General features: G+C 39.0%; 1 protein-coding gene across 1 annotated transcript; it reads left to right on the top strand.

Annotated features, from left to right (window-relative positions):
- Window positions 1-3138: 3138 nt before the first annotated feature.
- LOC21391610 lies at window positions 3139-15231 on the top strand. Its single transcript, XM_024164842.1, has 5 exons — window positions 3139-3256; window positions 3336-3397; window positions 4985-5118; window positions 5666-5811; window positions 15064-15231. Exons 1-5 carry the CDS (start codon window positions 3193-3195, stop codon window positions 15096-15098), a joined length of 441 nt encoding a protein of 146 aa, XP_024020610.1. The 5' UTR covers window positions 3139-3192; the 3' UTR covers window positions 15099-15231.
- The last annotated feature ends 316 nt before the right edge of the window (window positions 15232-15547 follow it).

Below are 15547 nucleotides of genomic sequence, written 5' to 3'. Positions count from 1 at the left end.
TTGTAAACCAACAAGTCCGTCTCATGATTATAAAACTCTAGCGCTATTCCACTAAAAGCCTAGAGCTGCACTCTTGATTTATATAGCGTATTCACAAAGCTCTGATTAGCTCTAGTCCATGACTTAATATATTAGTATATCATCCCCATAGGATATCCATAATCGACTTGAGGTCAAGTTCCGTTTTACCTTCCCGATTACATTTATCTTATGTTCCATTATCATACCATCAGAAAAATACTATTCGCATCATTACAAACAGTAAACCATTAGATAACACAGAGTAGTCCAATGGCTGAGCGCTCATATTTTCCAATCCACTGATGATGCATAAGAGGATATCATTAACTCTTTATAGGAGCTATGGATTCCACTATCTATGAATAACGAATCTACGCATACACGAGTCATACCCCCAATGTACCGGCAAGCGTACCTTTACATAATGTCAGGATGTCTCCCTTTAGTACATCAAAGGATACAAGTCAAGTATACAGGTTCATCATCCATCTCAGGATTAAGATGACAACATATAATTCGTCAAAAGTGAATTGTTTTATTCAAACAGAATTATTAATTAAAACAATTCAACTTTGGTCCGATCCAATATAGACTTCACAATTAGAAACTATATCAATGTCTCCACCCATGGAGTCCCATCTCCGAAGACCAAGACAAGCTGTCTCCGTTAGGAAGTAGACAACATAACAATCTTAACATGAATAAAGCGTCCAACTTTATTCCCTTGATTGTGGATCAGAAGATTTAGACTATCATCTTTAGATTCTTGTCTTCCGCATGTTCTTCACATTACATGCATGACCTAAAGATTTAGAATGACAGTCTCAGATTTTCAGTTTGCTTATCATACATTCAACTATTATGAACATAAAGAGGACAATACATAGATATATGAAATAAACAAATCTTTATTAATAGTCAAAATGTCTCAAAGAATATTGTTACATTTATTTCTAAGGGCATAAACGCTAACAGTTATCACAGTACAGTCTCAATAACTTATCCACACCAAAAACTACCTAAAGATCCATCAGAAGCATGTGGGACTCCATGTTAAGATTGTTATGTTTTCTACTTCCTAACGGAGACGATTTATCTTGGTCATCGGAGGTAGGACTCTTTGGGTAGAGATATTGATATAGTTCATAGTGGTTGAATCTAGATTGGATCGGACTAAAATTGAATTGTTTTAATTAATAATTCTGTTTGAATAAAACAATTCATTTTTGACAAATTATATATGGTCATCTTAATCCTGAGATGAATAATGAACCCATATGTTTGACTTGTATCGTTTGATGTACCAAACAAAGACATCTTGACATTATTTAAAAGTACGATTACCGGTATGTTGGGGGTATGACTCTTGTGTGTGTAGATTTATTAATTATAAATAGGGAATCTATAACTTCTATAAAGAGTCAATAATATCCTCTTATGACATTATCTATTGATTATAAAATATGAACGCTTAATCATTAGTCTACTTTATATTATCTAATGGTTTACTATTTATATTTGTATGAATAGTTGATATTCCGATAGAGTGATAATGAAACGTAAGATAAATATAATCGGAAAAGTACAATAGAATTTTGTCTCAAATCAATTATGGATATCCCGGTGTCTTCCAAAGACACTTTTGTAACACCCCAATTTCTACTTAACGGTAAATAAGGGAGTTAACGTTAGAATTGACAGTAATGATATCATGACAGTTATTACTAACGTGTTATTTAGTGATTTTACAGTTGACACTTACGAAAGACTTGATGCGTTATGAAAGGTTCGTGCGAATAATGTGATGAAAAAATAATATCAGTGTAGGTTTATAGGTTATGTGATTTATCTTTTAATATATATATATATATATATATATATGAGTTATATGATATAAAAGGGAGGCCACTACATCTAAATATGTATATTATTATATTATATAATGTTGCGTGTTTATATATATGTATATATTTATTTATATGTAATATACTTTTTATTTAACGTATTGTCATATATGATATTTAATATATTTTGTGCCGTTTTAAAGGAAGAATTGAAAGATAACGACCCGTTCAGTTCGCTGATTCGAGTTTTTAATTTGAGTTGAGATGTGACTTTATGTGAGAGCTTTTTACTGTGACAAAAAAGTTTGATGTGACTGATTCTGAGAGCTTTTTACTGTAGTAAAACTTGAATTCTAAACTCAAATCGGTGAAATAAATGGGCCCGTAATTACCGTGATACTAAAAGAAGAAGAAGAAAAAAAAAAGTAACAGACCACTCTATCTCCTAGACTTAGGTTTCCCCTGGATATACATATTATCAAAGCACTCAGCCATCAGTGAAAGAAATTAAAAAAAAAAAAATTCTCCACGTTTCTCCCACACGGCCATTAGTGAATTGGGTCTTTACATTCCTTTTTTTTTTCTTCGTTTGGCATAGAATGACCTTGTATACTCACAAACCCTTGTATACTCACAAACCCTAAATCTCTAAAACACTATTTGATTCGCTGGTTCAAATTTCGTTGATTAGAATGACCTTGTATACTTATAAACCTTAAATTTCTAAAATCCCGTTTAGTTTTCTGGATCGAATTTCATTGATTTGAACTTTTTTGTTTGAACAAAAAAATTTGAACTGTATGGTTTAAATTGTAATTCGAATTTACTTTTGAATGTGCAGTTAAAATTTTAATCTAAACGTGAAATAATATTTAAATTAGTGTTTAGTAGGTTTAAAAAATAAATAGAGTGGGCACTTTTTTATTATTTAAAAACAGTTTGAACAGTTAAATTTAAGGTGAGAACTAAATTTTAAGTTAAACAATTTAATTTAATTCAAATGAAAAATATGATTCAGACCGCGTGCTTATCAAACACGAATTAAAACTATGTTCATTGTTCGAATTGAAAATAACCCAATTCATGCTCACAAGTGGGGCCCTATAGAAAATATTTGACTTTTATGCGCTTGTATATTAGAAACCCTTGGGGGGTCACACAAAAAAAAAAAAAACCTTGGGGGTTTTCCTGTAATATTAATTTCCACCATCTAGCTATAAATATATATATATATATATATATATTTCCATCTTTTTATTAGGTTCCCTTAAGTTTCAACAGAAGTCTGTTGCTGCGATTTGTGCTGTTTGTGTGCTGAAGGAGGGTCATGGACATTGCTCTCTTCTCTCCCTCTTCGCTTTTCTCTGAGGACGACGACATCCCTTCCACTGGTACTCTGAGCCTCTCTCTCTCTCTCTTCGGTTTCTGGGTAAATGACTTATTTATATGAAGATTGGGTCATTTTTGCAGGTGAAGAAAAGGTGGAGACCCAGCAAAGCTATGTACAGAGGAAACACGTCTTTCCTGGGATGGTATTTACTTGATTAGTATTATTAGTTCCCGTTAAAGTTTTTTTTTTAATTCTCCATTTTTTTTCTCTTTTTTTTTTGTGATAATAATTAACCTGAATGATTTTAACGCTTACTTAGATTTCAATGCTTTATTGTGGATGATTAATGGTAAAATGTTTGGAAATGTAAAAAAAAAAAAAAGGAAAATTATGTTTCTTTTAGCCTTTAACAAGTAGTATAATGAGTATAAGATGGAAAAGTGGAAGGAAGGAAGTAGGTAGAGGGATTAGTGGATGAAAAATGATAGAGTTAGTTGTTTGGTAAGAAGGAAGAGAGGAGAAAAAGGAAAATAAGATTGAAAAAAATTATGGTGGGGTTATTATTTTTTATCTCTCTAACATTGGAAGGAAAACTCAAATCCACTCATTGATGGTTAAATTTACTTTTGTGTTTCTATTTTAAAATCTAAATTAATATTAAACAATTAATAAAATGGTCATTTAGACTATTACATGTTTTTTTTCCTCTCATTATAACAAACACTATAAAGGAAAATCAACTTCATTCTTTTCCTTCACATTTTCATTCTTTTATGTGTCTTTTTCCGTTCTCTTTTCTTTTCCTCCTACCAAACGGAGTGTAAGTATGGTGTTTGTTGTTAAGTTATAGAGAGTTTCTCTTTTAGGACCAGAAAAAATAACTGTCGATAGTTTTCTATTTTATAGCCATTAGAGGGTATTAGAACCTGTCTATTCTACATAATGCTAGCGGCACTTACTCGATCACTCTGTTTATCACTCTCTGCATGCACTATTTGACACGTGGACTCTACTAACATGATATATTATTATTTAAACAGAAAATAAGATAGTAGAGTACACATGTTAAATAATTAATACAGAGAGTGACATAGAGAGTGTCGCTAGCATTTCTCCAGATCTTAATCTGATGTGATTTTAACAAGATTCAACAGTCAGAAACTGATACTACCGATAGGCCTCCACCGGATAAAGTCCCTCAGTTATAATCTTCATTTTCGTTATTGTAACTTTTTTCGGTGGCCGGAAGTAGACGTAGCTTTTGGGCGACTAATATAAATTTTGCATGTTTCTTGTTTGTTTCCTTTTCTTCTGCAATTTCTGCTGCTCTCGGTAGTATAGAATCGGTACAATTCCAAACATTTATGCTGGCAAGAGTAAACAAATTGTTGAGAATATTTGGTATAAGATTTGGTGGTTCTTGTTGAGAAAGGACTCTCACATTAATGTTTTTGGGAATTAAATTGCTTGTATCCATTTACTAAAATCTTATGCATATTAAAATATAGGGGAAAGCTCTCTTGCAGGGAGCAGTAACTAAGAAGAATCTTTAAAGTAAGAACTTGTTTCCTTCCTTCACTAGACATCTTAATCAAGAACTTGTTTCCTTCCTTCACTAGACATCTTAATCATCTTCAACTGCATTATTTTCCCTTGAGGTGAACGTAGCCTTAGGTATTTTTACATTTAGTCTTTCTTTCTAGTCATGTTACTAAAGCTTGTTAACTAGGTTTGGTACTCAAGCTTTTATGTGTTTACACTAATAAACGACCATTGGCCTTGTTTGCAGGAGTTGATCATCCGAGAATTTTCGTTTCATCGACTGAATGCTAATTTACTCTGGCCTGGCACGTTTGCATTTGCAGAATGGTTAGTTGAACATCAGTCCTGGATACAAGGGCGGCGTTGCATTGAACTCGGCAGGTATATCCCAGGAGAGTGCTCATCCACTATTGACAAAATATAGGCAGCCTTTGGCAATTACAGTTTTTATAACTAGTGTTTGGAATCCTAACTAAATAGTTCCTATACTTCTTTAAAATTGGTTTCTTTTATTCTTCTAGTAATTTGTGTTCAACCCTTTTGTGTTGTTTGTTCAATACTCTGTGTTTACTGTCTAGAATATTTTGGCACTGAGCATTTTACCAAATAGTTATGGATATTCCTAAGGGGTCAACTTCCTTGAATAATTATGTTTCTTTTTCATGCATGACTTTTTCCTGAAGGACAATTCTTTTTATTTTTTTTAATGCATAAAATCTTTGTTGCTGTGACAGTGTGGCTTGAGTTATAGATATTTGTATGCCTTTCACAATTATGGACCAAATGTTTTACACCCATGAACCTAGCCAATAGTTTTATTTGAATCTAATTGAAATTCTTTAACAAGATTATCATTTCCTCAGTACATAAGTTGGCATTGATGATTTTCTAGTTTGATGCAGATGTTGATGTTTGTTTTAATTTGCAGCGGCACTGGTGCTTTGGCAATTTTTCTTCGAAAAGCATTTTGTCTTGACATCACAACTTCGGACTACGCTGATCAGGAAATTGAAGATAACATTGCTCATAACTGTAGGGAAAATGGAATAACACAAGTTCTTCCTCATGTAAAACGTGAGTCTCTCTTTTCTTTTCCTAGCTTTGTCATCTGACTTGCACTTACTACCTATCATGGAAAATATTCACGAAATCACCTTTATTGGCCATTGTTGCGTGATACGGTTGTGAGAAAAATCTGTATAATGTAGGTGATATGTGTAATCCTTGATTTTTAGGAATTAGTTGAGCTATATATTCTAATTGGGTAATTTCCTTATTTGTAGGATGGTTAATTCATGACTTGGCTCTTTAGCCTTGTACTATAAATATGTGTATACTAGATTATATGAATTAATAAAGTTTTTTCCCATTTACCATTCATGACATGGTGTCAGAGCCTTGATAGAACCTTGACAGATATACTAATAGAAAGTAGAACAGAATTTGATAGACAAGAAGGAGGAAGAATCTGTATAGACAATTGCTGAAAGTTACAACGAATTGCGGAACTTCGAGGGTCCGTGGCCTCCCCTACTTGGAAATGTTTCCAAGATTTTCCCTTGTACAATTACGAAAACCTTTCCTACCTCTAACCGTGTCCTCCTCCTTTTATTCTCATCCCTAAACTTTCTTAACAAGCTAACTAGGCTAACTAACAATCTTTCATAACAAGCTTCATAACAAACTAACCAACAATCTTATTCAACAAGCTAACTAACATTCTTGCTTAACAAACTTCTAACTCCTCTTAAGTCTTCTTACTCTTCCTAATGTAAATTTGCCTGAGTAAGGGCTTGTCAAGCCCTAGGCTCTTTTTTGGGTTATTCATTTTCTCAGCCTTATTGCTGATTTGCAGGTCAAGCGTTCCTTTTCTCAGTTTTTGTTGCTGCCTGCTTGAGTCCTTGCCTTATCACCTTATTCTTGCTAATCCTGGTTTCGTGATATCAATCCTTTGTTTCCTCCTGTTAAAGTATAAAATTATTGTTGGCCCACCTCCTAATAGCTTAAGCTTTTGGGATGGATTGGTAAACTAATATGATATCAGAACGGGAGGTCCTGAGTTCAAACCCCCGTAATTGCACACTTTATCCCTATTTAAATTGTCATCATGTGTTGGGTCTTTAATATATTTCGGACTTAAATATTCACTTGGTAAACTAACACGTCCCATAATCACCCTTAAGATCGTGACTCTTTTTACCCAAGAATCATGTCCGATTTGTCTGCAACCAGCAACGCAGCAGAAGTTTTTGCAACTTCTCTGGCCGTGAGCAACAACAACTCTTCAACAGGGGATTTGCAGAACATTCATGCAACGTATAAATTGAACGGAAAAATTTAATTGGATGTTGGAAATATGTTATAAAAGATGTACATTAGCTGTAAGATTGTATCCCTATAATTGGGATAGCCGTTTTGAAAATCCTCTATGTCAAGGGATCTTATATAGGAATTGATATAGGACCTAATCTAATTTGTTACCTTTTATAGTCTAGAACGTCTCTGCATATATTGAGATTGTATTGTACCAATTTTAATCAATGAAATTCATTCTCTGATTTCCCATATGGTATTAGAGATTTAGGGCCTTTTCTTTTTTTCTTGGTGTCTTTCGTTCTTGTGGCCTTCATTGCCGACGTTGGAACTATTTTGACCTTCATGTCAGAATTCTTTTCTTCTTGCACCACAGATTGCTTTTTACAGCCTTTTATTACCCGAATTACAGATGTAAATCCATCTCTTTCTAGTTATTATTCCCTCTTAAGAACCATGTCATCCTCTGAAATCACTGCTTCCAATGTCCCTGTCCAATCCAAAGAGGTTAACTCCAATCAAACAACAGGTGACTTGCAGAGTGTCCGGGCGAATTACAAGGGAAAATTATTTGAAGTGGTCCCTAGTTGTTTGGACCTACTTGAAGGGCAAGGGCAAGCTCGGCCATCTTCTAGGAACAGGACCAAAGCGAGAAGATGAAGCGGATTCTATGATCATGGCATGGCTATGCGATTCAATGAATCTTGAAATTAGTGATATCTGCATGTTTTTGACCTCTGCAAAGGCAATTTGGGATGCAATGCGACGGACCCACTCAAAAGCTTGTGATGCAGCCCAAGTATACGAAATCAAAGTAAAAATGGGTGCAACCAAACAAGGGAGCAAATCTGTGAGGGAGCAAATCTGTGACTGAGTATGCGAATTTACTGCAAAATTTGTGACAGGAACTTGACCATTATCGGGTCATTGAGATGAAATGTCCAAAAGATGCCGCAACCTTGAAAAGCTTCATTGAGAAGGACCGAGTATATGATCATCTCGCTGGACTCAATCCTAAATTTGCTCAGTTAAGGGTTCAAATTCTCGGCAAGGAGGAAACACCATCACTGGAGGAAACTATTTCTCTAATTTGAGCAGAAGAAAGCCAAAGAGGTGTAATGCTTGAACCGCAAAATGTGGAAGGCTCGGTTATGTTGTCCAATGGAGGGAACAATCGAGGTTCAAAACATGAGCATCAACCAGCCACTGAAATTGGAAGAGCATAGTTGTCCAAAGTAACAAGTACTAACAATCGAGACAACTTTCAAGATCGAGAAAATGCTCGTGACAAGCTGTGGTGCACATACTGCAAAAAAACCAAGGCATACCAAGGAAAAATGTTGGAAATTGCATGGAAAACCAACTACATCGAGTAAAGAATGAGGGTTCAATCAAATTTTATCTCCATATTTTCAACATAAGGGGATTATTCATGAGTCTTATGTCAACACTCCAACAAAATGGAGTAGTAGAATGGAAAAATGGTCACTTGCCACAACCCGAGCATTCTTGTTCTAGGAAATGTGCGTAAGAGTTATGGGGGAAAGCCATTCTTATAGCCACACACCTCATAAACAGGTTATACCTTCCAGAGTGCTAAATTTCAAAAGTCCTGTGGACATACTCTCACAATTTTACCCAGATTTTAGCACGTCAAATAATCTTGTTCCCAAAATATTTGGTTGTGTTGCATTTTTCCATATTCATAGTCACAATAGAGGGAAGTTGGACCCAAGAGCTATAAAATGTGTCTTTTTCGGATATTCCTCAACCCAAAAAGGATATAAGTGCTTCCATCCTCCCACCACAAAATTTTATGTCTCTGTAGATGTTACTTTTGATGAAAATGTGTCCTACTTTTCTAAACCTTATCTTTAGGGGGAGACTACATTTGAGGAAGCTAAGGGGGTTTACTTTGAAGTATAAAGCAGATGGCACACTCGAGAGATATAAAGTGAGGTTGGTGGCTAAGGGGTATATTGTTAAGCCCAAGCCCCCACAGACTTATGTTAGGCGTAGGGCTAGGGGGGCAGATTAGTATTTTGGTATTTTATGGATTTAGGGCTTTAGTATAAACAGGGCATTAGCAAGTTAATTATGTTTATGCTGAGTTTTGTCAAGTTATTAGGAATAATTAGGAGTTTTGGAGAGATTGGCCTACCTGTCGAATTGTAGGTCAGGATTTGTCTTTCAGTTGATTTGATTAATAATAATAAGCCATAATTCAGTCTTGATTCCCAATTGATTCTTCTCTGAAACCCTATCAAATTGGTATCAGAGCTAAATCCTGGGACAATGGTAGCGAAGGTGGACGCGCTTGAAGAGAAATTAGAAACGGAGGTTGGATCGCTCAAGACCACAATTGACGAGCGATTTAACACCGTCCAACAACAGTTTTCGTCCATTGAGGCCATGTTGCTGAAATTAACGAAGCTCCACCTTAACCCACCACCGACAGCATCGACGAGCCATGGCGGCGCAACGGGAGAGGGGTCCGGCGGTATGGAACCCGTGGTCGGCAACGGCGCAAGGGGAGGGGGGCCGGAAACCGCTAGTTTTGCGCGACTTGGGGGGACTTTCCTCGGCGTTGGGTGTGGCGAGGGAGGCTTGGTCGCGGCTTGGGGCGGCAGATCAAGAGGGTTTCGCTGTTGGAGGAGGCGGCCTAGGGCTATGGGCGTCAGGGTCCGGCGTTTCGGCGCGCCAGGGCCGGGGGTGGCTGGGCACGGCGTCTCAGCGCTGTTTTAGGATGATTTCGGGCTTGGGCCGGGCGGATCCGAGCCTGGGCAGGGCAGATTCGGGCCTTGGCAGGGCGGATTTGGGGGCGTACGGCCGGGATGAGGGTTTTCCGGCGAGAGGGGAAGCGGGTATGACGGCATTGCGGTTGGGCAAGGGTTATCAGCTCAATTTGGGGCTGGGCAAGGAGGATTTTGGGCACGGTCTTCCGGATTTATGGAGATTGGAGGAGAATCGGGAGGTTGGAGGCCTCGAATGGCGCAAAATTGGGCAGGGCAAACCCAATTTGGGGCGGATTCTAGGGTAAGGAAGCTGAAAATGCCCATTTTCGAAGGCGATGATGCATATGGATGGGTGTATAGGGTAGAGCGCTCTTCACCATCAATCGACTCTCAGAGAGGGAAAAACTGATGGCGGTGGCTTTATGTTTGGAGGGAAAGGCCCTTGCGTGGTTTCAATGGCGAGAACAACGACAACCATTGAGGTCGTGGGGTGAATTCAAGGACCGGCTGTTGGAGAGGTTTCGAGCCACTCAAGAGGGAGATCTACACGAACAGTTTTTTGCCCTGACCTAGGATAGGACGGTCATGGAGTATAGGGAGAAATTTGAGTTGCTATCGAGTCATTTAGGGGGAATCTTAGAAGCGGAAGTTTGTCTACGGAAGTTTGTCTTGGTTTTCTTTGATGGCATCTTAGTCTACAACAGTTCTTTGGAGAATCATGTGAGCCATTTGGAGATAGTGTTGGCTGAGTTACAGAAACATCAATTGTTTGCCAATCAAAAGAAGTGTTTGTTTGCTCAGGCGAGGGTGGAGTATTTGGGGCATGTGGTGTCAGCTGAGGGGTTTCAGCAGACCAGTATAAGGTGGTGGCGATGCTGGAATCACCATTACCTAAGACGCTGAAGGAGTTGAGGGGATTTTTGGGGCTCACTGGGTACTATCGGAAGTTTGTGAAGGGCTATAGCACCATAGCGTGGCCCTTGACGGAGCAGTTGAAGAAGGACAACTTCCAATGGGGGGAAGCTGCGACTCAGGCTTTTGAGAAGCTAAAATGAGCCATGACCAGTGTGCCGGTGTTGGCTTTACCGGACTTTAGCCAACTTTTTATTGTGGAGACGGATGCTTTGGGGTACGGGCTAGGGGCAGTCCTCATGCAGAACCAACGACTAATCACTTATTTCAGCTAGGTGTTAACCGCACGGGCACGACTCAAGTTAGTTTATGAGCGCAAACTCATGGTGATTGTGTCAGCCGTACAGAAGTGGAGGCCATACTTATTGGGGCGATGCTTCATTATCCGAATGGATCAGCGGAGTCTCAAGTTTCTATTGGAGCAACGACTGGTGATTGAGGAACACCAGCATTGGCTGTCTAAGTTGTTGGGGTATGACTTTGAGATACAATATCGCCCGGGGTTGGAGAATAAGGCAACGGATGCCTTGTCGAGACGGGTGGAGCCGCAGTTGGTAGCGTTATTGGTGCCGTTGGTGATGGATTGGGAGGCGCTGCTGCGAGATATTGAGGCGGACGAGGGGTTGGAGAAGATCCGGACTGCGTTAGCGCGAGGGGAGACGGGATATCCGGGCTATATTGTTTGGAGGGGCAGCGATTGTTATACCAGGGGCGTCTTGTTTTGCTGAGAACATCGCCCCATATACCGAGGTTATTGCAGGAGTTTCATGAGAGTGCGGTTGGGGGTCACTCTGGGGTTCTTAAGACTTACCGGCGCTTGGCAGTTGAGTTGTATTGCGTGGGAATGAAGAAGGATGTAGAGGACATGGTAGCCAGGTGCGATGTGTGTCAGCGTCAAATACCAGGCAATGGTGCTAGGAGGGTTACTGCAACCTTTATTGCTATTAGATAAGGTTTGAGAGGAGGTGACGATGGATTTCATTGAGGGGTTGCCTCAGTCGTATGGGTTTACGGTGATTTTGGTGGTGGTTGATCGTTTGAGTAAGGATTCTCACTTCATACCCTTGCGACACTCTTATACCGCGGTGACAGTAGTGGCGGCCTATATGCAAGAGGTGGTGCGTTTACACGGGATTCTAGGGTCGATAGTGACGGACCGAGATAAGGTCTTGTTGAGCCATTTTTGGAGAGTTGTTTAAGATGCATGGGACGGTGTTGAAAAGGAACACGACTTATCATCCGCAGACTGACAGGCAGACTGAGGTAGTCAATCGCAGTGTGGAGACTTATCTGCGGTGTTTTGTGTCAGATACACACAAGCAGTGGGCAAAGTGGTTGGTGTGGGCTGAGTATTGGTATAATACCTCTTACCATACTACTTCACAGACCACTCCTTTTAAGATCTTATATGGACGGGACCCGCCGCATTTGATGCATTATGGGCATAGCACGACACCTGTGTCGCAGGTGGATCAGTACTTGGAAGAAAGGGATAGAATGTTGGAAGAGTTGAAGAGGCATTTGTCTAAGGCTCAGCAGATTATGAAGAAGTAGGCTGCTGGTCATAGGAGGGATGTACAGTTTGCGGTGGGGGACTGGGTATACTTGAAGCTTCGACCATATCGGCATAAGACAAGCTCTCTCCTCGGTATTTTGGGCCTTATGAGATTATAGAGAGGATTGGCGAGGTGCCTTATCGTTTGAGGTTGCCACCCTCTTTGGCAATTCATCATGTGTTTCATGTGTCTCGATTGAGACAGGCTATTGGAGACCATACACCCTCTCCTTTACTACCGCCTACGTTGACTGAAGATATGGAGGTTGTGTTGGAACCAGTTGCTTTAGAAGGCGTACGTCAAGGGCTGTCAAGACAATCGGGCGATAGAGGTGCTGATTAGATGGAAGGATTTGTCAGACTATGAAGCGATGTGTGAACCGTTTGACTTGATTCAGGAGCAGTTTCCTTTGTTCCACCTTGAGGACAGAGTGTCTCATTAGGAGGGAAGTAATGTTAAGCCCAAGCTCCTACAGACTTATGTTAGGTGTAGGGTTAGGAGGGCAGATTAGTCTTTTGGTATTTTATTGATTTAGGGCTTTAGTATAAAGAAGGCATTAGCAAGTTAATTATGTTTATGCTGAGTTTTGTTAAGTTATTAGGAATAATTAGATGTTTTGGAGAGATTGACCTACCTCTCGAATTGTAGGTTAGGATTTGTCTTTCAGTTGATTTTATTAATAATAATAAGCTATAATTCAGCTTTAATCCCAATTGATTCTTCTCCAAAACCTATCATATACACAGACTTATGGAGTAGATTATCAAAAAAATTTTGCTCCGGTTGCTAAAATGAATACAGTCAGAGTTTTGTTGTCCTTGGCAGCAAACTTCAGTTGGCCCTTGCAGCAATTTGACGTGAAAAATGCGTTCTTGCATGGAGATCTCAAGGAAGAGATATACATGGAGATTCCACCAGGGTTTAGAGGAGGAAATTTGGCGACCAAAAAGTTTGTAGATTGAGGAAAGCTCTGTATGGACTAAAACAATCCTCGAGAGCCTAGTTTGGTAGATTTTCCAAAGTGATGCTAGAAATGGGTGTTGGCAAATCAGATCAAATTAATTTGATCGGATTCTGCTGGATTAAATCAATCTAGAAGATTTTGAATTAATTTGAAATATTCTAATCTTATTGATTATCCAGTTGTTTAGGATTAGGATTTAGGATTAGGATTTAGTCAATAAAATCTGATTTGAATGTTACAGTAAATCAGCCACATTTAAGGGAGATTTTCTTTATTCTGTTATTTTTCTTTGCTACCTATTTAAGTGTATTTCCGCCACATTAATAAAATATTGCAGATTATTCCTTTCAAATCTGCTTTCATGGCATTAGAGCCACTCTCTGAACCCTAATCTCTCTGCCAACCGTAATGCCAAAATACGGAATGGCCGGCAGAAAAGAAACCTCATCGTCTGAGGTTACCTCTGCTTCATCACGGACTGTCAATCCGACTCCAACAACTGGATTTGAAGTTCCCTTTCAGCAAGTCACGAGTCATAAATTCAATGGACGAAATTTTGTCCAATGGTCATATTTTGTGTTGATGTTCATAGAAGGGAAAGGAAACGAAGACTACCTCACCGGAGATGCTGCACAACCGAATGAGAAGGATCCCAAATTTAAAACTTGGAAAACAGAAAATAGTATGGTTAGGTCATGGCTGATCAATTCCATGAATAACGAGATGGGAGAAAATTTCATGTATTATAAAACAACAAAGGAGATGTGGGATGCCGTGAAGCGGATTATTCCAACAAGGAGAACACTTCAAAAATCTTCAGACTCAAAGGTATTCTGAATGATCTACGTCAAGGAGAACTTAGCGTAACAGAATACTTCAACACTCTATCACAGTACTGGCAGTAATTGGATATTTTTTACGAAACAACATGGCACTGTGCTGAGGATCACAAGCAGTATAAGGAGATTCAAGAAAGAGACCGAGTTTACAAGTTTTTGCTTGGTCTTAATAAAAATCTAGATGATGTTCGTGGAAGGATCTTGAGTACAAAGCCTTTACCAGATGTTCGTGTAGTTTTTTCAGATGTAAAGCAGGAGGAGAACTGAAAGAGACTGATGTTAGGAAATCCTAATAATGATGCTGCAATCTCAAATTCCAATGATGCTGGAATTTCAACCACGATGCTTCTGCCTTAGCCACCCGAGGACCATAGTCCAACAGTGAGAACCAACAGAGAAGGAACCGGCCTTGGTGTGATCATTGCAAGCGAACTGGACACACCAGAGATACTTGCTGGAAAATCCACGGAAAACCAGCAAACTGGACTCCTCGAAAGCAGAACGAAGGAAGAGGCTTCCAAGTCTCTCAAGATAAACAAGGAATGGATGCTCCCACACAACAGCAGCATGCAGACTCTTCGATTGCACTGAATAAGGAGCAGCTAGAGCAACTTTACCGTCTTCTCACTCCAGCACCAGCACCATCTAAGCCAATTTCCAATGTAGGATTGTGCACCATGACCCACAATGGTAACCATTCAGCCTTGCTCTCTTCACTTCATACTCAGGAACCGTGGATCATTGATTCCGATGCTTCTAACCACATGACAGGTTGTTCTAAACATTTTTCCTCCTATACTCAGTGTTCTAGTATTGCTAAAATTAAGATTGCAGATGGATCCCCAGCTACTATTGCTGGAATAGGCTCAATACAAGTCTCAAAAACTCTTATTCTCCATTCTGTCCTACATTGTCCAGCCTTGAAATGCAATCTGTTGTCCATTAGTAAACTCACACGTGACAATAACTGTGTAGCTAATTTTCTTCCTTCCATATGTTAATTTCAGGACCTATCATCGGGGAAGACGATTGGCAGTGCTAGAGCCTATGAGGGGCTTCATTTCCTTGACAATTTAGAATCTAAGAGTCGGCAAGCACTTGTGTCAGGAGTGTCACCTGTTTCGGTTTCTACTGATAGAAATATAATGTTGTGGCATCATAGACTAGGCCACCCTAGTTTTTCATATTGAAGTTTTTGTTACCAACTCTATTTAGAAATAACGATTCTATTTTCTTTGCGTGTGATATTTGTCAACTTGCTAAACATACTCGTGTTCCTTTCTCACCAAAACCATATACGCTTTTTATGCCTTTCTCCTTAACTCACAATGATATATGGGGTCCATCTAGGGTAATGGCGTTGAATGGAAAATGATGGTTTATCACGTTTATTGATGACCATACACGAGTAACTTGGGTATAGTTGCTTAAGGAAAAATCTGAAACTTGCCAAATCTTTCAAACCTTCCATAAAATGGTTCAAACCCAATT

This window comes from Morus notabilis, unplaced genomic scaffold (assembly GCF_000414095.1).
Source record: "Morus notabilis unplaced genomic scaffold, ASM41409v2 Scaffold1499, whole genome shotgun sequence".
Classification (NCBI taxonomy): Eukaryota; Viridiplantae; Streptophyta; class Magnoliopsida; order Rosales; family Moraceae; genus Morus; species Morus notabilis.
This window is presented reverse-complemented; position numbering and strand designations above follow the sequence as displayed.

Coding starts and splice junctions, on each gene's coding strand:
- LOC21391610 (XM_024164842.1), top strand. CDS start 3,193: ATGGACATTGCTCTCTTCTCTCCCTCTTCGCTTTTCTCTGAGGACGAC. Junction 3,257..3,335: donor CGACGACATCCCTTCCACTG/GTACTCTGAGCC, acceptor TCATTTTTGCAG/GTGAAGAAAAGGTGGAGACC. Junction 5,812..15,063: donor AGTTCTTCCTCATGTAAAAC/GTGAGTCTCTCT, acceptor TGTTAATTTCAG/GACCTATCATCGGGGAAGAC.